This window comes from Nerophis lumbriciformis, linkage group LG28 (assembly GCF_033978685.3).
Source record: "Nerophis lumbriciformis linkage group LG28, RoL_Nlum_v2.1, whole genome shotgun sequence".
In the NCBI taxonomy this organism is placed as follows: Eukaryota; Metazoa; Chordata; class Actinopteri; order Syngnathiformes; family Syngnathidae; genus Nerophis; species Nerophis lumbriciformis.
Window position 1 is genome coordinate 31,693,120 of NC_084575.2, and position 20,982 is coordinate 31,714,101.

At 42.8% G+C, this 20,982-nt stretch overlaps 1 protein-coding gene across 1 annotated transcript in view; it reads right to left on the reverse strand.

Moving 5' to 3' along the window:
• Positions 1-817: 817 nt before the first annotated feature.
• acvr2aa (activin A receptor type 2Aa) overlaps positions 818-20,982 on the reverse strand; it is a 140,299-nt gene continuing 120,134 nt past the window's right edge. Inside the window, exons 7-11 of the mRNA XM_061924067.1 lie at positions 9,076-9,221; positions 8,876-8,990; positions 8,668-8,806; positions 8,474-8,604; positions 818-2,937 (exon numbers count right to left, since the gene is read on the reverse strand). Coding sequence (XP_061780051.1) covers positions 2,743-2,937; positions 8,474-8,604; positions 8,668-8,806; positions 8,876-8,990; positions 9,076-9,221 — 726 coding nt within the window. The 3' untranslated portion in view covers positions 818-2,742. The remainder of the gene's footprint in view (positions 2,938-8,473; positions 8,605-8,667; positions 8,807-8,875; positions 8,991-9,075; positions 9,222-20,982) is intronic.

Genomic DNA, 20,982 nt, shown 5'->3' on the forward strand with positions numbered 1-20,982 from the left:
GTGCGCTTTATATATGGATTAATATTAAGATTCATTTTCATAAAGTTTCGATCTCGCAACTTCGGTAAACAGCCGCCATCTTTTTTCCCGGTAGAACAGGAAGCGTTTCTTCTTCTACGCAAGCAACCGCCAAGGTAAGCACCCGCCCCCATAGAACAGGAAGCGCTTCTTCTTCTACTGTAAGCAACCACCCGCCCGCGTAGAAGAAGAAAAAGCGCGCGGATATTACGTTTAATTTCCTTTGTGTGTTTACATCTGTAAAGACCACAAAATGGCTCCTACTAAGCGTCAGGGATCCGGTTCATGAAAAGACGCAATCTCTCCATCTGGGAATGAGAAGTCATCCTTCACTGTGGTTCTAGCTTGCCATGCTAATGGCCAGAAACTTCCACCCATGGTGATATTCAAAAGGAAGACCTTGCCAAAAGAGACCTTTCCAGCCGGCGTCATCATAAAAGCTAACTCGAAGGGATGGATGAAGAAAAGATGAGCGAGTGGTTAAGGTAAGTTTAAGTTTACGCGAAGAGGCCGGGTGGCTTTTTTCACGCAGCTCTGTCCATGTTGATATACGTATGTTTGTGATTGCACATTTGCGTACATTTTGGGAGTGAACAGAGTTGTTAGAACGCTGGTTTTTAATATATTATTAAAGTTTGACTGACCTATCTGACTGTTTTTTTGACATTCCTTTAGCGCAGTTAGATGCGGCTTACAACACCGGGCGGCTTATAGGTGGACAAAGTTTTGAAATATGCCGTTCATTGAAGGCGCGGCTTTTAACCCAGGGCGCCTTATGGTGCGGAAAATACGGTAATCATAGAACTGGCACTCAATGGTATTAAAAAAAGGATCGATTTTGAATCGAGCATTGATTCTGAATCCGATAATTACCCCCAAGAATTTAATTGAATCCAATTGTGGTATCAGATTTAGCGTTGAAAAATAGCAAATGGCCCACTAGCTATCTTCATGCTAGTTACTAGACATGGTTTTTGATTGATTGATTGAAACTGTTACAAGTAGATTGCACAGTACAGTACATATTCCGTACAATTGACCACTAAATGGTAACACCCGAATACGTTTTTCAACTTGTTTAAGTCTTGGTCTACGTTAATCAGTTCATGGTAGTCACAAAAGGAGCTGATTGTGAGCTACCACAAATTGTCCTGCCACAACTATCGCCTCGTCTCTCGCACTAAAACGGGTCGGCAGTCTTGGGACTTTTCTGACAAACCTTCCACAGGTTTGCCCGTTTTCTAAACAAACTCTTCAACCGATCAGAAATTGCATCGCGTGAAACCGACCCGAAGCTCGAGGAGAGACTGCAGGTTTTCGAAGTCCCTCAGAGCAAAAAATATGAGCTTCAAAACAAAGCGCCGCCGTCGTGGAAGCAACGGCGGCAGATACATCCGTTTGGCCTGACATCTACGAGAGGAAGTGTGGTGGAAGGAATGGCACCAGAATCAAAGATGTCTCGTCTGGTCTGACGTGGGGCCGGGTGACGGGGGGAGGGCGAGGGGAAACAGCACATGACTGGCAGTTTTGTTTAGTGGCAACAGAAACCCGGGCCGTTACGACTCCTCGGTTCTTGGCCTCGGTCAGTGATCAGAACCTGAATCGAAGAAGAGACAGTGAAGTCGTGCGACTTGGCTGTCAGCGTGGAGACAAAGCAGGAGAAGTGGCGGCCAGAGGACGTACGGCCTGAGAAGGACGAGGATGGGTTAGTAAAGATTCCTGAGGCGTAGAAACTGAGAGCGAAAATCCTTGATAGTAGTCAAATGAGATATGTGCACTCCAACCAGCTCTGGCACCTTTTGACTCAGAACCTGAAACCTTTCAAAAGTAGAAACAATGGCGGATTGACTTGGTTGTTATTTCACAGAACAAACGGCAAAAGCTTGACCGTGCTCTGCGAGCGTATGACTTTGTAGCAAACAACTGGAGGAGAGACACGACGAAACCAGCCAAAATAAAGACTACGTTACCCACGAGCACCGAGGGTGGTGTTTGGACGCAGAGGGCGAGCAGTAAGTGTGAACAGTGAGAGGGACTAATCATTTGTCCATCTGAACTGAGGTATACCTGGTTGAAGGAGGTCTATGGTTTTTTTTTATCATAATGCTTGAAAATGGATCACCCTCCCTGCCCCTTTCCAGCCCTCCCGCCCCTTAAAATAAGATGGATTAACAAGTGGTGTGGGTCCATAATACACTATTTACAGCAGCATTACACTAGAAACATTCAAAAGCCGTTGCTTATTGGCAGAATGTTAGTCGATTCTTCTTCTTCAAAAAAAAAAAAAAACACGCACACGAGAAAACAGCAACGGTATCAAGAGCCATGTGCTCATAAATATATAATATATATGTCTATATATATATATTATATATATATTAATGCACAGAGTTTAGGATATCCATCTTCTCTGACTGTGGAGGAACGCGTTGAGCAGCTTGCCTTCTGACGTGTAGAAAAAACTGTTTGAGTGTCAACACCGTCAACATCCTGAATGCTGTCAACTGTTCTCATCCTCAGGCACACATGTTGACATGAGGTGGAGATCCAGTGATGCGGTGAGGTGGTCACATGGTATGTCCTGAGCGCGAGTGGCTGCCAGTAGTAAAAAAAACAAACAAAACAACAACCAAACCAGAATGAAAGCAACACGACAAGCCAACCAGCCAGGGTTGGCCGTTCGCCGCCCGTTGGGTGCTCATCTGGTTGCGCTCCGTTGGCGGATCATAAGCTGGACTCCTTGGGCGGCAGGTCCACGTTGGTCACCATGGTGACGACGGTGACTATCTCCTCGGGCCCGGTGATGGGAGCCTGCCGCTGCATTTGGCCGATGCGCTCCTCCACGCAGCCGGCAGAGAGTCGTGCCTCGGCCTCGTGGTCCCAGCAGTCCTCGATGGTTTCACAGAGCACGGTCAGACCCTGAAGGATTCCAGCAGATCAACATGGTTTTCAAAGCTAGGAACTTAGCACATGTACAGTATGTATAGATATACATATATATATATATACAGTCAAGAAAATAAGTATTTGAACACCCTGCTATTTTGCAAGTTCTCCCACTTAGAAATCATGGAGGGGTCTGAAATGTTCATGGTAGGTGCATGTCCACTGTATGAGAGATAACCTAAAAAGAAAAATCCAGAAATCACAATCTATGATTTTTTAACAATTTATTTGTGTGATACAACTGAAAATAAGTATTTGAACACCAACATTAATATTTGGTAGAGTAGCCTTTGTTTGCAATTACAGAGTTCAAACGTTTCCTGTAGTTCTTCACCAGGTTTGCACAGACTACAGGAGGGATTTTGGCCCACTCCTCCACACAGATCTTCTCTAGATCAGTCAGGTTTCTGGGCTGTCGCTGAGTAACACAGACTTTCAGCTCCCTCCAAAGATTTTCAATTGGATTTAGGTCTGGAGACTGGCTAGGCCACTCCAGAACCTTGATATGGTTCTTACAAAGCCACTTCTTGGTTTTCCTGGCTGTGTGCTTTGGGTCATTGTCATGTTGGAAGATCCAGCCACGACTCATCTTCAATGATCTGACTGAGGGAAGGAGGTTTTTGGCCAAAATCTCACAATACATGGCTGCAGTCATCCTCTCCTTAATACAGTACAGTCGTCCTGTCCCATGAGCAGAAAAACACCCCCAAAGCATGATGCTACCACCTCCATGCTTCACAGTAGGGATGGTGTTCTTGGGATGGTACGCATCATTCTTCTTCAAACACGCATCGTAGAATTATGATCAAAAAGGTCAATTTTGGTCTCATCTGTCCACAAAACTTTCTCCCATGACTCCTCTGGATCATCCAAATGGTCATTGGCAAACTTAAGACGGGCCTTAACATGTGCTGGTTCAAGCAGGGGAACCTTCCGTGCCATGCATGATTTCAAAGCATGACGTCTTAGTGTATTACCAACAGTGACCATGGAAACAGTGGCCCCAGCTCTTTTCAGGTCATTGACCAAGTCCTGCCGTGTAGTCCTGGGCTGATTCCTCACCTTTATTAGCATCATTGAGACCCCACGAGGCGATATCTTGCATGGGGCTCCACTCCAATTGAGATTGACCGTCATGTTTAGCTTCTTGCATTTTCTAATGATTGCTCCAACAGTGGACCTTTTTTCACCAAGCTGCTTGGCAATTTCTCCGTAGCCATTTCCATCCTTGTGGAGTTGTACAATTTTGTCTCTGGTGTCTTTGGACAGCTCTTTGCTCTTAGCCATGCTGAATGTTTGGGTCTTACTGATTGTATGGGGTGGACAGGTGTCTTTATGCAGCTAACGACCTCACACAGGTGCATCTGATTCAGGATAATACAGTGGAGTGGAGGAGGACTTTTAAAGGCGGACTAACAGGTCTTTGAGGGTCAGAATTCTAGCTGATAGACAGGTGTTCAAATACTTATTTTCAGCTGTATCACACGAATAAATTGTTAAAAAAATCATAGATTGTGATTTCTGGATTTTTCTTTTTAGGTTATCTCTCATACAGTGGAGATGCACCTAACGTGAAAATTTCAGACCCCTCCATGATTTCTAAGTGGGAGAACTTGCAAAATAGCAGGGTGTTCAAATACTTATTTTCTTGACTGTATATATATATATATATATATATATATATATATAGGGATGATGTTCGAAATCGGTTCTCCCGGTTTTTCGATAAGAAAAGAACAGATTCTCTGGACTCGAATCCCTTTTTGAGAACCGGTTCCCGTTATCGAGGCCACTATAGTAAAGAAAAAGAGTTGGTTCTTTATTCGAATCCCTGGGAACGAATCCCTTCCCACGTACAGGAAATGCCCTTTGGGACCTGCAATGTTATGCTCATTTGATTGTAGACTCTTACTGACACCTTGTGGCGATATGAAAATACTACGCGTCAATAGTTTGGGCACTTCCGGGTTGAGACAATTGAGAAGTAGACAAGTTGTGTTAGCTCTTACAAGCCTTGGAAAATATAAGTCTGTAAGTAAACTGTTTAACTTGTTTCTGTAACTCAATATTAAGGTGGAAAGTGGTTAAGTTTGATAGTAAGATGTTTATTGAAAAACTATTTTTGTGCACTGTTTCAATGGATGTTTTGAGGACTTAAAATGGCTGCCAGTCGTATATTTCCACCATCGAAATAGTTTCAACACTCAGAAGTATTTGTTTGATGATAGTACTGTATATTTGTGTGAAGCTAATATTTACATATTGTGTATTACATTTCAGTATGTTAATTGAATCACATAGCTTATACATTTGTCATTGTGTGTATTTCAGTTTAAAAATAAAAAAATAACAGTCCAGTGCAAGACAAAATTAAAGATAGGAAAAGACAAAGCAAGATCAACAACAATAAAGAGACTAAATGGATTAATCTGCTTTGGATTGTTTGTTAGCTGTCTGCCAAGCTGTATCACCTCAACACGTATAGTGAGGGCAGAACAGGCAATATGCAATTATTGCCAGGCTTCGCTTGCAGAATTGTTGATTGATGACTGTGGTGTTCTTAGTGTCATAGTGTGTGTAGTTAGTATGTTCCAATAGCAGCAGAAGTGCACTTTTTGGAGAGCTGTATTATTTTCAGTTTTGTGCCCAAGGGACTGATTTTATTTAACACTATATTATTATTTATACACCTACAGTGATCACAGAGACAGGTTGTTTTTGTGTTACTGTATATATTTGTTTTTCTGAAAAATCCCACTTAATATACTTTGGGTAACAACAGTCAATATTTTTTTTTTTTTAGGGGGGTAACAGTCAATATTTTTTTTTTCTTATAAAATAAAAGTGAGCTTTTGTTAAACCAAATATTGTGTTTTTTTCCAGATACAACATCATATCTGGATTCGATAAGAGAATCGATAAGGAATTGGTTCAATAAGAGGATTTGATAATGGGCTCGAACTCAAAAATTTCTTATCAAACATCATCCCTATATTTAAAAAACTCCCTGATGATAGCGAAAAAAATGTGAGTTTTAAAAAAAAATATGGGTGTTTCCATTACCAGTTTTTTATTGCCATATTTAGGTTTTGTGCATTTCTAAGGGTAATGGAAAGGCAGCGAGTGAGGGGATTGAAGCCCGACCAAACCTTACCGTGTGTTTCTGCCAACAGTCTCGAAGGCAGGGTCGCAGCTTCTTGTGCACAACCACCTCCTGACTGTGGTGTTCTTAGTGTCATAGTGTGTGTAGTTAGTATGTTCCAATAGCAGCAGAAGTGCACTTTTTGGAGAGCTGTATTATTTTCAGTTTTGTGCCCAAGGGACTGATTTTATTTAACACTATATTATCATTTATACACCTATAGTGATCACAGAGACAGGTTGTTTTTGTGTTACTTTGTATATTTGTTTTTCTGAAAAATCCCACTTAATATACTTTGGGTAACAACAGTCAATATATTTTTTTTAGGTGGGTAACTGTCAATATTTATTAATTTATTTTTTTCTTATAAAATAAAAGTGAGCTTTTGTTAAACCAAATATTGTGTTTTTTTCCAGATACAACAACATATCTGGATTCGATTAGAGAATCGATAAGGAATTGGTTCGATAATGGGCTCGAACTCGATAATTTCTTATCAAACATCATCCCTATATTTCAAAAACTCCCTGATGATAGCGAAAAAATGTGAGTTTTTTTTAAAAATATGGGTGTCTCCATGACCAGTTTTTTATTGCCATATTTAGGTTTTGCGCATTTCTAAGGGTAATGGAAAGGCAGCGAGTGAGGGGATTGAAGCCCGACCAAACCTTACCGTGTGTTTCTGCCAACAGTCTCGAAGGCAGGGTCGCAGCTTCTTGTGCACAACCACCTCCTGACTGTGGTGTTCTTAGTGTCATAGTGTGTGTAGTTAGTATGTTCCAATAGCAGCAGAAGTGCACTTTTTGGAGAGCTGTATTATTTTCAGTTTTGTGCCCAAGGGACTGATTTTATTTAACACTATATTATTATTTATACACCTACAGTGATCACAGAGACAGGTTGTTTTTGTGTTACTGTGTACCGTATTTTCCGCACTATTAGCCGCACCTAAAAACCACAAATTTACTCAAAAGCTGACAGTGCGGCTTATAACCCGGTGCACTTTATATATGGATTAATATTAAGATTCATTTTCATAAAGTTTCGGTCTCGCAACTACGGTAAACAGCCGCCATCTTTTTTCCCCGTAGAAGAGGAAGTGCTTCTTCTTCTACGCAAGCAACCGCCAAGGTAAGCACCCGCCCCCATAGAAGAGGAAGCGCTTCTTCTTCTACTGTAAGCAACCACCCGCCCCCGTAGAAGAAGAAGAAGCGCGCGGATATTACGTTTCATTTCTTTTGTGTGTTTACATCTGTAAAGACCACAAAATGGCTCCTACTAAGCGTCAGGGATCCGGTTCATGAAAAGACGCAATCTCTCCATCCGCACACGGACTACTATTTCACAGCAACTGCCTAAAGACTTTCAAGAAAAGATGGCTACTTTCCGTGCATATTGTAAAAACAAGATAGCTGAAAAAAAGATCCGGCCAGAGAACATTATCAACATGGACGAGGTTTCACTGACTTTTGATATTCCTGTGAACCGCACTGTGGATACAACGGGAGCACGTACGGTGAATATTCGCACCACAGGGAATGAGAAGTCATCCTTCACTGTGGTTCTAGCTTGCCATGCTAATGGCCAGAAACTTCCACCCATGGTGATATTCAAAAGGAAGACCTTGCCAAAAGAGACCTTTCCAGCCGGCGTAATCATAAAAGCTAACTCGAAGGGATGGATGGATGAAGAAAAGATGAGCGAGTGGTTAAGGTAAGTTTAAGTTTACGCGAAGAGGCCGGGTGGCTTTTTTCACGCAGCTCCGTCCATGTTGATATACGACTCCATGCGCGCCCACATCACGCTGGTTTTTAATATATTATTAAAGTTTGACTGACCTATCTGACTGTTTTTTTGACATTCCCTTTAGCGCAGTTAGATGCGGCTTATAACACGGGGCGGCTTATAGGTGGACAAAGTTTTGAAATATGCCGTTCATTGAAGGCGCGGCTTATAACCCAGGGCGGCTTATGGTGCGGAAAATACGGTAATATACTTTGGGTAACAACAGTCAATATTTTTTTTTTTAGGGGGGCAACTGTCAATATTTTTTTTTTCTTATAAAATAAAAGTGAGCTTTTGTTAAACCAAATATTGTGGTTTTTTCCAGATACAACAACATATCTGGATTCGATAAGAGAATTGGTTCGATAAGAGGATTCGATAATGGGCTCGAACTCGATAATTTCTTATCAAACATCATCCCTATATTTCAAAAACTCCCTGATGATAGCGAAAAAATGTGAGTTTTTTTTAAATATGGGTGTTTCCATTACCAGTTTTTTATTGTCATATTTAGGTTTTGCGCATTTCTAAGGGTAATGGAAAGGCAGCGAGTGAGGGGATTGAAGCCCGACCAAACCTTACCGTGTGTTTCTGCCAACAGTCTCGAAGGCAGGGTCGCAGCTTCTTGTGCACAACCACCTCCTGCATGTCCTCCAGAGACGGATGCTGACCCACCTCCTCCTCGAAGGGCAGCATGTACTCGTCCACTGGACCTGACGGCACACAATTGCACGATTTCTGTAACCCGGGTCACGACCGACCGGACAACGGCTTACCATCTGCGGCGGTGCATCGCGCTGCCAGCTCCCACAGGACGAGGCCGAAGGCGTACATGTCGATGCGCAGGAAGGAGTCGCGCTGAAAGTTGATGGCGCCTTCGAGGACCTCAGGAGCCATGTAACGTCGCGTTCCCACCTGTGGGGTGAAGAAAGACATTTTAGGACATCCTGATGAAACCAGAGCCAAAAGGAATGCGGAACATACTTGTCCGTGCGTGTCCCCGGCTGATTTCCCAGCCTCAAATTTAAGCGCAAGGCCAAAGTCGGCGATGCAAGCCGTCAGGTTGTTCTTCAGGAGCACGTTTTTGCTCTTGATGTCCCTGAAGCAGACACGGGGAGGTTGAGGATGCCAAGAAGCACCAAACAATAACTTTTGATTGACTGAAGAGGTTTTGCTGGCTTCACCTGTGAGCGATGGAGGGCTTGTGTCCGTCTTTGTGTCCTGGTATGTCTTCGTGCAGGTGGGACAGGCCGCGGGCCGCCGACTGAGCGATGTGGCAAAGCTCGTTCCAGGACACCACATTGGCCTTCAGATAGTCTGTCAGCGAGCCCTGTCACGATCACAATCACATCAATTCAGAACTTTGATGTGACAAAAAGGCTGACATTTGCACGACTGATCCTCCATTGTTGCGTGTTAATGTTAGAGACTTTTATGACAAAAATAATAATGAGCTAGATCAGGGGCCGGCAACCCGCGGCTCCGGAGCCGCATGCGGCTCTTTGACCACTCGGATGCGGCTCAGCTGCATTCTTGCCAACCCTCCCGATTTTTTCCGGGAGACTTCCGGATTTCACTGCCTCTCCCAGGGCAAACATTCTCCGATTTTCACCCGGACAACAAAATTGAGGGCGTGCCGTGATGGCACTGCATTTTGCGTCCTCTACAACCTGTCGTCGCGTCCGCTTTTTCACCTAAGAAACAGCGTGCCGGCCCAGTCACATTTTGTCTGCTCACACACTAAGTCATACCTGCCAACTTTTGAAATCAGAAAAACCTAGTAGCCAGGGTCCAGGGCAAAATGATTGATTGCACTCAGACAGGTTAAAATGTTGCTAAAACCATCACTTTTCTATCAGTCACAGTGACTTTTCAAAACAAAAATATTACAGCAAAAATCATATGGGTTGATTGACATGTTTATTCTGTAAGATAACTTCAATAGTTTGAAATTATTTTGACAGTTAATGCCAGTTATCCTGTCAACCTTTCACAAGACTTCAATTTGTTAATTGAAACTATAAACAGTATAAACACTTTTTACAGTAAACAAATGGTAAAACAGTACTAAACAATTCCATAAAAAAAAAAAATGGTGTCATTATTAACTTTCTGTCCAAGCTTGTATAATCTACTGCCTTGTTCAATTGTAAAAAATATTCTGTGCCTAAAATTCACATTTCTATCACAATTATCATACTGTAAACATGGTAAGCTAACTTCATTAAAATTAATAGTCCTGTCAATAGCATGGAATTACAATTCAAATGTAGTTTTTTTGTAAGCCTTTCAAAAGAATTCAAAATATGAAAAGTTAATGAAAATTAATTTAAGCCATCAGACACTTGAAAAGTGGCACATCACATCTCTAATGTAATCATTTGAACTTTTCAACAGAAATAGCACTGCAAAAATATTAAGGACATACTTCTGGTATTTTGGTAGTTATGCTGTCAACATTTAACAAGATTTCTTCAACTTGGACTTGAAAGCATAAATAGTATAAACACTTTTAACAGTATAACAGTACTAAACAATTCCAATAGATAACATTGGTGTCATTACCTTTTTGTGGCTGAAATCCAAATTTAGCAACGGCATTAGACTTGTGTTTTTTTGTCCCAACGTGGTCTTTTACATCGCTAATTCCTCCGTGTCCGATTGAAAAATCTTGTCTGCACAAGGTGCAATTCGCGTAGTTTTCACCCTTTTTGGAACGGATAATTATTCCCGGATAGGCTTTTGAATATTCTTCACGGAATGACTGCAGTTTTCTTTTCGGTTTAAGACTCGTTTGTGATTTTTCTCCGGCTGATTCCATGATCGTTCGCTCGTTTGGAAACAATGGCCTCGTGCTTGGCAGCGGTGCTATAAATACCGTATTTTCCGCACTATAAGGCGCACCGGATTATTAGCCGCACCTTCAATGAATTACATATTTCATAACTTTGTCCACCAATAAGCCGCCCCGGATTATAAGCCGCGCCTACGCTGCGCTAAAGGGAATGTCAAAAAAACAGTCAGATAGTTCAGTCAAACTTTAATAATATATTGAAAACCAGCGTTCTAACAACTCTGTCCCAAAATGTACGCAAATGTGCAATCACAAACATAGTAAAATTCAAAATGGTGTAGAGCAATAAATAGCAACATAATGTTGCTGGAACGTTAATGTCACAACACACAAAATAAACATAGCGCTCACTTTCTGAAGTTATTCTTCATTCGTAAATCCTTCGAATTCTTCGTCTTCGGTGTCCGAATTGAAAAGTTGCGCAAGCGTGGGATCCAAAATGGCCGGTTCCGTCTCGTCGAAGTCATCGGAGTCAGTGTCGCTGTTGTTGTCCAGTAGTTCTGTGAATCCTGCCTTCCGGAAAGCTCGGACCACAGTTGTGACCGAAATATCTGCCCAGGCATTTACGATCCACTGGCAGATGTTGGCGTATGTCGTCCGGCGCTGTCTGCCCGTCTTAGTGAAGGTGTGTTCGCCTTCGGAGCTGTGTGAAAAAAGCCACCCGGCCTCTTCGCGTAAACTTCCCTTAACCACTCGCTCATCTTTTCTTCATCCATCCATCCCTTCGAGTTAGCTTTTATGATGACGCCGGCTGGAAAGGTCTCTTTTGGCAAGGTCTTCCTTTTGAATATCACCATGGGTGGAAGTTAGCATGGCAAGCTAGAACCACAGTGAAGGATGACTTCTCATTCCCTGTGGTGCGAATATTCACCGTACGTGCTCCCGTTCCACAGTGCGGTTCACAGGAATATCAGTTGCTGTGAAATACGGTAGTAATCCGTGTGCGGATGGAGAGATTGCGTCTTTTTATGAACCGGATCCTTGTCGCTTAGTAGGAGCCATTTTGTGGTCTTTACAGATGTAAACAGGAAATGAAACGTACGGTGATATCCGCGCGTTTTTTCTTCTTCTTCCGGGGGCGGGTGGTTGCTTACAGTAGAAGAAGAAGCGCTTCCTGTTCTATGGGGGCGGGTGCTTTCCTTGGCGGTTGCTTGCGTAGAAGAAGAAGCGCTTCCTGTTCTACCGGGAAAAAAGACGGCGGCTGTTTACCGAAGTTGCGAGATCGAAACTTTATGAAAATGAATCGTAATAAAGCGCACCGGGTTATAAGGCGCACTGTCAGCTTTTGAGAAAATTTGTGGTTTTTAGGTGCGCCTTATAGTGCGGAAAATACGGTAGCCTCCTGCATGGCATTCGGAATGGCTCGATAGGAAGTTACGGGAAGCAGTGTCGATTGTCATTATTGTTACACGATTTCGTGAATAAAACTTAAATTGTATTTTTTTTTTTTAATTAATGAAAAACCGTATTTTTTATCACTGCAACCGTAACCCGGAATAGGTTGATGAAAACCGTACTAATTACGGGAAAACCGGAGTAGTTGGCAGGTATGCTAAGTGACAGCAAGGCATACTTGTTCAACAGCCATACAGATCACACTGACGGTGGCCGTATAAACAACTATAACACTCTTACTAATATGCGCCACACTGTGAACCCACACCAAACAAGAATGACAAACACATTTCGGGAGAACATCCGCACCGTAACACAACATAAACACAACAGAACAAATACCCAGAATCCCATGCATCCCTAACTCTTCCGGGCTACATTACACACCCTGCTACCACCAAACCCCGCCCACCTCAATCTACGCACGGGGGGTGGGGGGGTGGGGTTGTTGATGTGTGGGGGGGCAGGGTTGGGGTGGCGGGCTTTGGTGGTAGCGGGGGTGTATAAAGTAGCCCGGAAGAATGTATTGTTGCATTTAAACAACTGTATTGTTGATAATAAAGGTAAATTATTGGTATTGTTCATTATCAATAGCGCTATTTCTATTGGTATTTGTATTGATCCATTTGTAGTGTAATAATGCTCATTGTCATTTCTGTATTATTTTTTATTTTTCGCTAACTGCTTATTTGCTATTACTTTTACCATCATATTTGTACATGTCATATTTGCTGATGTTGCTCTATTGTTGTTGTTGTTGTTGTTTGCTGTTGTTGTTTTTGTCTCTCTGTCTAATCCCCCTCTTGTCCCCACAATTTCCCCCTCTGTCTTCTTTTTTTTCCTCTTTCTATCCCCTCCTGCTCCGGCCCGGCTGCACTAAATGATAATATAAATACATTTAATAAAGTCAAATACAAATAAGGCAACAAGAGAAGTATCCTACACTTCTCTTTTGTAAAGTAAATCTGAACAGCCGACATGGGCATCTACATCAATTTGCCTGAGAAGCTGGACAGGACACAAAAAAAAAAAAAAAAAAAAAAAAAGGTAGCCCGGAAGAGTTAGGGATGCATGGGATTCTGGGTATTTGTTCTGTTGTGTGCGGATGTTCTCCCGAAATATGTTTGTCATTCTTGTTTGGTGTGGGTTCACAGTGTGGCGCATATTAGTAAGAGTGTTAAAGTTGTTTATATCGCCACCCTCAGTGTGATCTGTATGGCTGTTAACCAAGTATGCATTGCATTCACTTATGTGTGTCTGCAGAAGCCTCATATAACATGTAACTGGGCTGGCAAGCTGTTTGTTCAAGCCGTAGAGGGCGCTAAAGGTAGTGACATCACAGCACGCCCTTATTATTGTTGTTTGGGTGAAAATCAGCATACATTCGAGAGAATAGTTTCCCTGAAATTCGGGAGTCTACCGGAAAAATCGGGAGGGTTGGCAAGTGTGACGCTGTCAAGTGCCCTTCATATAAAACTCGCGGGCCGCACTAACATTACATTTCCATATTAAGGTGCGGGCCGCGTGTCTGAGACCCCTGGTTTATACATAGCACAAAGCAAAAAAAAAACTTTGTATGTAGTGTTATTTCATTTTAAATTTCAAAAGAGTTTTGTGCCTCCCATTGTTTTCTTTATTTTGTGGAAACGGGTCAAAAGGGCTCATCCATCCATCCATCTTCTTCCGCTTATCCGAGGTCGGGTCGCGGGGGCAGCAGCCTAAGCAGGGAAGCCCAGACTTCCCTCTCCCCAGCCACTTCGTCCAGCTCTTCCTGTGGGACCCCGAGGCGTTCCCAGGCCAGCCGGGAGACATAGTCTTCCCAACGTGTCCTGGGTCTTCCCCGCGGCCTCGGTGTTTAGGACGTGCCCTAAACACCTCCCTAGGGAGGCGTTCGGGTGGCATCCTGACCAGATGCCCGAACCACCTCATCTGGCTCCTCTCGATGTGGAGGAGCAGCGGCTTTACTTTGAGCTCCTCCCGGATGGCAGAGCTTCTCACCCTATCTCTAAGGGAGAGCCCCGCCACCCGGCGGAGGAAACTCATTTCGGCCGCTTGTACCCGTGATCTTGTCCTTTCGGTCATAACCCAAAGCTCATGACCATAGGTGAGGATGGGAACGTAGATCGACCGGTAAATTGAGAGCTTTGCCTTCCGGCTCAGCTCCTTCTTCACCACAACGGATCGATACAGCGTCCGCATTACTGAAGATGCCACACCGATCCGCCTGTCGATCTCACGATCCACTCTTCCCTTACTCGTGAACAAGACTCCGAGGTACTTGAACTCCTCCACTTGGGGCAAGATCTCCTCCCCAACCCGGAGATGGCACTCCACCCTTTTCCGGGCGAGAACCATGGACTCGGACTTGGAGGTGCTGATTCTCATCCCAGTCGCTTCACACTCGGCTGCGAACCGATCCAGTGAGAGCTGAAGATCCTGGCCAGATGAAGCCATCAGGACCACATCATCTGCAAAAAGCAGAGACCTAATCCTGCAGCCACCAAACCAGATCCCCTCAACGCCTTGACTGCGCCTAGAAATTCTGTCCATAAAAGTTATGAACAGAATGGGTGACAAAGGGCAGCCTTGGCGGAGTCCAACCCTCACTGGAAACGTGTCCGACTTACTACCGGCAATGCGGACCAGCTCTGGCACTGATCATACAGGGAGCGGACTGCCACAATCAGACAGTCCGATACCCCATACTCTCTGAGCACTCCCCACAGGACTTCCCGAGGGACACGGTCTAATGCCTTCTCCAAGTCCACAAAACACATGTAGACTGGTTGGGCAAACTCCCATGCACCCTCAAGGACCCTGCCGAGAGTATAGAGCTGGTCCACAGTTCCACGACCAGGACGAAAACCACACTGTTCCTCCTGAATCCGAGGTTCGACTATCCGGCGTAGCCTCCTCTCCAGTACACCTGAATAGACCTTACCAAAATGGCTCTTTGAGTGGTAAAGGTTGCCGACCCCTGAGCTAGATACTTTTCTTTCAAGATTTGGCTCACATAAACAACATAATGAACAGAAAGGAGTGTAGTTGCAAGTCTGTCCAGCAGATGGCGTCCTAACTCTGCATAGTCAGAAGCACTTCACAACACAGTGAGTGCAAAAGGACAGGCGGTCATGAAACAAACAAACAAAAATCAACAGAACAGCACGTAACCAAGAAGTGGAAGTACAATTTTTATGAGGGTAACAACGTTAAATGTAACCTTCCTCTGAGGATAATCCCCTCAGCTAACAAGGCAGAAAGAAAAGGAAGGAAATGTCAACACAATTCTAAAACCACATTAAATGCTAAATGGGTTATACAGGTAAAAGCCAGTAAATTAGAATATTTTGAAAAACTTGATTTATTTCAGTAATTGCATTCAAAAGGTGTAACTTGTACATTATATTTATTCATTGCACACAGACTGATGCATTCAAATGTTTATTTCATTTAATTTTGATGATTTGAAGTGGCAACAAATGAAAATCCAAAATTCCGTGTGTCACAAAATTAGAATATTACTTAAGGCTAATACAAAAAAGGGATTTTTAGAAATGTTGGCCAACTGAAAAGTATGAAAATGAAAAATATGAGCATGTACAATACTCAATACTTGGTTGGAGCTCCTTTTGCCTCAATTACTGCGTTAATGCGGCGTGGCATGGAGTCGATGAGTTTCTGGCACTGCTCAGGTGTTATGAGAGCCCAGGTTGCTCTGATAGTGGCCTTCAACTCTTCTGCGTTTTTGGGTCTGGCATTCTGCATCTTCCTTTTCACAATACCCCACAGATTTTCTATGGGGCTAAGGTCAGGGGAGTTGGCGGGCCAATTTAGAACAGAAATACCATGGTCCGTAAACCAGGCACGGGTAGATTTTGCGCTGTGTGCAGGCGCCAAGTCCTGTTGGAACTTGAAATCTCCATCTCCATAGAGCAGGTCAGCAGCAGGAAGCACGAAGTGCTCTAAAACTTGCTGGTAGACGGCTGCGTTGACCCTGGATCTCAGGAAACAGAGTGGACCGACACCAGCAGATGACATGGCACCCCGAACCATCACTGATGGTGGAAACTTTACACTAGACTTCAGGCAACGTGGATCCTGTGTCTCTCCTGTCTTCCTCCAGACTCTGGGACCTCGATTTCCAAAGGAAATGCAAAATTTGCTTTCGTCAGAAAACATGACTTTGGACCACTCAGCAGCAGTCCAGCTCTTTTTTTCCTTAGCCCAGGTGAGACGCTTTTCGCGCTGTTTCTTGGTCAACAGTGGCTTGACACGAGGTATGCTGCAGTTGAAACCCATGTCTTTCAAGCGTCTCTTGGTGGTGGATCTTGAAGCACTGACTCCAGCAGCTGTCCACTCCTTCTGAATCTCCCCCACATTTTTGAATGGGTTTTTTTCCCACAATCTTGACCAGGGCGCGGTGATCCCTATCGCTTGTACACTTTTTCTGACCACAGTTTTTCCTTCCCTTTGCCTCTCCATTAATGTGTTTGGACACAGAGCTCTGAGAACAGCCAGCCTCTTCAGCAATAACCTTTTGTGTCTTTCCCTCCTTGTGCAATGTGTCGATGGTTGCCTTTTGGACAGCTGTCAAATCTGAAGTCTTCCCCATGTTTGTGTAGGCTTCAGAACTGGACTGAGAGACCATTTAAAGCCCTTTGCAGGTGTTTTGAGTTAATCAGCTGATTAGTTTGTGGCACCAGGTGTCTTCAAAATTTAACCCTTACACAATATTCTAATTTTGTGACACACGGAATTTTGGATTTTCATTTGTTGCCACTTCAAATCATCAAAATTAAATGAAATAAACATTTGAATGCATCAGTCTGTGTGCAATGAATAAATATAATGTACAAGTTACACCTTTTGAATGCAATTACTGAAATAAATCAAGTTTTTCAAAATATTCTAATTTACTGGCTTTTACCTGTACTTGTAAAGCACTTTTCTACCTTCAAGATACTCACACAATATGTTACTGCATACGTCAGCAGACTAATTAGGAGTCTTTGTTGGTTTACTTACTACTAAACGACAAGTTGTCTCGTATGTTCACTATTTTATTTAAGGACTAAATTGCAATAATAAACATATGTTTCATGTACCGTAGGATTTCTTTTGTTAAGGTAAAGCCAATAATGCAATTTGTTTGTGGTCCACTTTATTTAGAAAAGTATCAACAAGTACCGAAATACATTTTGGTACCAGTACTAGGGTTGCAAAATTCCGGGAATATTCAAAGTTGGAAACTTTCCACGGGAATTAATGGGGATAAACATTGAATGCAACATGCTAGATCTTGCAGCATGATTATTAGCTAAAACAACCTGATTTAATGCAAATTCAGTAGAATTTCAACCCTGCACGGTGCATTCCTCCATCACATGTGCAGTGCATTCTTCCATCACATGCCTCAGAGGTTCAGCTGTCTTTCAGAAAGCAAACATAAGAAGGAGCTTAAAAAGTAGATGTGTTTCTGTCAGGGGGGGTTCATCTGTGGAACAGCTTGGATGATTCCTGAAAATGTTCCAGTTCTATTCACACATTTAAAAAACACTTTAAGACCAATGACCAAATAATAATGGAAGTATAATTGTTTGTATATAGTATATAATTGGTACAAAGGTTTAACTAACACGTGTACAAGGATATTTCACATGTCTTCACTGTGTATATAATTGAATAGTGTTTATGTTGTGTACAAGGTGTATTTATAATATGTTGTGCAAAGGAAATTTCATATTTTTAGGAAGCTCATCTTGTATTTGACATTGTTTATAGGGTTAGGCGCAATAAGTGTTCAACTTCAGCCTGAACCCTTTCGGTCTGCAACATTTTCAATGTATGACTGTACAACTGTTTGTTTATGTAAAACTGTTTGTTTATTTTGTTGACCACTGACCGAAGAAATAATAAACTAAACTAAACATGCACAGATAATTCCCAGCATGCTACACACTACAGCAGGGCTATTGAGGCCACACTAGTATTTGAGCCCAAGGACTTCATCCAGTCAGGTAAGTGTTGATGGGGTAAATATATTTGATCTATGGTATTTAAGTTTAATAGGTGTAATTGCTTGTTACTGTATGACTGTAGCTAGCTGTTCCTGTACTTGTTAAAATGATTTTGGGGCCAATATCTCTAGCTAGCTAGGTTTATGTACCACCACAATCTCATAATGAACCCAAAATATTTCTCCGTTAGCCGTGATGCTAATTTTCCCTATGTTAAATCCCATTGATTTATGCTAACAATGTTAGCGATCCAAGTGTCTTTCTGCGCGCGCGCGACGCCTTTCTGCGCGCTCTCTGTGTACTCCTGGCATCTCTCCTCGCGCTGTCATGTTTCTTTTAGGCACTTTGGGGGCGGGTATGCTTAGACGGCACCTTCTTTCTGATTGGTCAGGCGAAAAATGCTGAAAAATGCTCAGAGCCAATCAGAAGTATAGCTGGGCGGGTCATCGTCAATATGTATCAAGATTTACTGAGGAAGAAGTGGATAAAAAAATGTCGCGCGCTGATGAAGGTTATTTCATACCACATACACACAATACAGGGTAATACAAAATGTGACCCAAATAAATAATAAGACAACAAACACCATAATCACATCTTTCAGCCAGAACTGGTCCACCAGCAATAACATCCAACCATAACATTATTTTATATTATATTGAACATTTGTTTTCTAATTTATGGAATTTCTTTTCATTCAGCCATAAAATTAATGAAATATTTTTTTAATTTTGTTTTTAAAATGTTAAAAATAGCTTTTAATAATGTATTCTGAAACAGTTTAAAATAATCAGAGAACTGACCAACACTGACCCTACACAACTATATTGCACAATTAAGTCTTTTTTTTTTTTAAAGCGAAAGAGGTAATTTCAACAGGTACAGCATCCTATGTCATATCTCCATGTAATAAGATTTGTAACAAGGCAAACCGTTTGTAAATTGGTCGAAAATCGAGCAAGTTATGGTGTTTCAATCCGGTTTCAGGGCAAATCACTCTACGGAGACAGCCCTCGCAAAAATGACTAATGATCTACTGCTAACGATGGATTCTGATGCGTCATCTATGTTGCTGCTTCTTGATCTTAGCGCTGCTTTCGATACCGTCGATCATAATATTTTATTAGAGCGTATCAAAACACGTATTGGTATGTCAGACTTAGCTTTGTCGTGGTTTAACTCTTATCTTACTGACAGGATGCAATGCGTCTCCCATAATAATGTGACCTCGGACTATGTTAAGGTAACGTGCGGAGTTCCTCAGGGTTCGGTTCTTGGCCCTGCACTCTTTAGTATTTACATGCTGCCGCTAGGCGACATCATACGCAAATACGGTGTTAGCTTTCATTGTTATGCTGATGACAGCCAACTCTACATGCCCCTAAAGCTGACCAACACGCCGGATTGTAGTCAGCTGGAGGCGTGTCTTAATGAAATTAAACAATGGATGTCCGCTAACTTCTTGCAACTCAACGCCAAGAAAACGGAAATGCTGATTATCGGTCCTGCTAAACACCGACATTTATTTAATAATACCACCTTAACATTTGACAACCAAACAATTACACAAGGCGAATCAGTAAAGAATCTGGGTATTATCTTCCACCCAACTCTCTCCTTTGAGTCACACATTAAGAGTGTTACTAAAACGGCCTTCTTTCATCTCCGTAATATCGCTAAAATTCGTTCTATTTTATCCACTAGCGACGCTGAGATCATTATTCATGCGTTCGTTACGTCTCGTCTCGACTACTGTAACGTATTATTTTCGGGTCTCCCTATGTCTAGCATTAAAAAATTACAGTTGGTACAAAATGCGGCTGCTAGACTTTTGACAAGAACAAGAAAGTTTGATCATATTAGGCCTATACTGGCTCACCTGCACTGGCTTCCTGTGCACTTAAGAAGTGACTTTAAGGTTTTACTACTTACGTATAAAATACTACACGGTCTAGCTCGGTCCTATCTTGTCGATTGCATTGTACCATATGTCCCGGCAAGAAATCTGCGTTCAAAGAACTCCGGCTTATTAGTGATTCCCAGAGCCCAAAAAAAGTCTGCGGGCTATAGAGCGTTTTCTATTGGGGCTCCAGTACTATGGAATGCCCTCCCGGTAACAATTAGAGATGCTAACTCAGTAGAAGCATTTAAGTCCCATCTTAAAACTCATTTGTATACTCTAGCCTTTAAATAGCCCCCCTGTTAGACCAGTTGATCTGCCGTTTCTTTTCTTTTCTCCTCTGCTCCCCTTTTCCTTGAGGGGGGGGGGGGGCACAGGTCCGGTGGCCATGGATGAAGTGCTGGCTGTCCAGAGTCGGGACCCGGGGTGGACCGCTCGCCTGTGCATCGGCTGGGAACATCTCTACGCTGCTGACCCGTCTCCGCTCGGGATGGTGTCCTGCTGGCCCCACTATGGACTGGACTCTTACTATTATGTTGGATCCACTATGGACTGGACTCTCACAATATTATGTCAGACCCACTCGACATCCATTGCTTTCGGTCTCCCCTAGAGGGGGGGGGGTTACCCACATATGCGGTCCTCTCCAAGGTTTCTCATAGTCATTCACATCGACGTGCCACTGGGGTGAGTTTTTCCTTGCCCGTATGTGGGCTTTGTACCGAGGATGTCGTTGTGGCTTGTGCAGCCCTTTGAGACACTTGTGATTTAGGGCTATATAAATAAAGATTGATTGATTGATTGATTGATTAATTAGTACATGTACCATTGACATCAATGTAATGATTGAGGCTAGATGTCCGAGGTAAGATGGCTACAACGTTGCTACACTGGAGAATGATTGGTCATATGAAAAATGCTCACA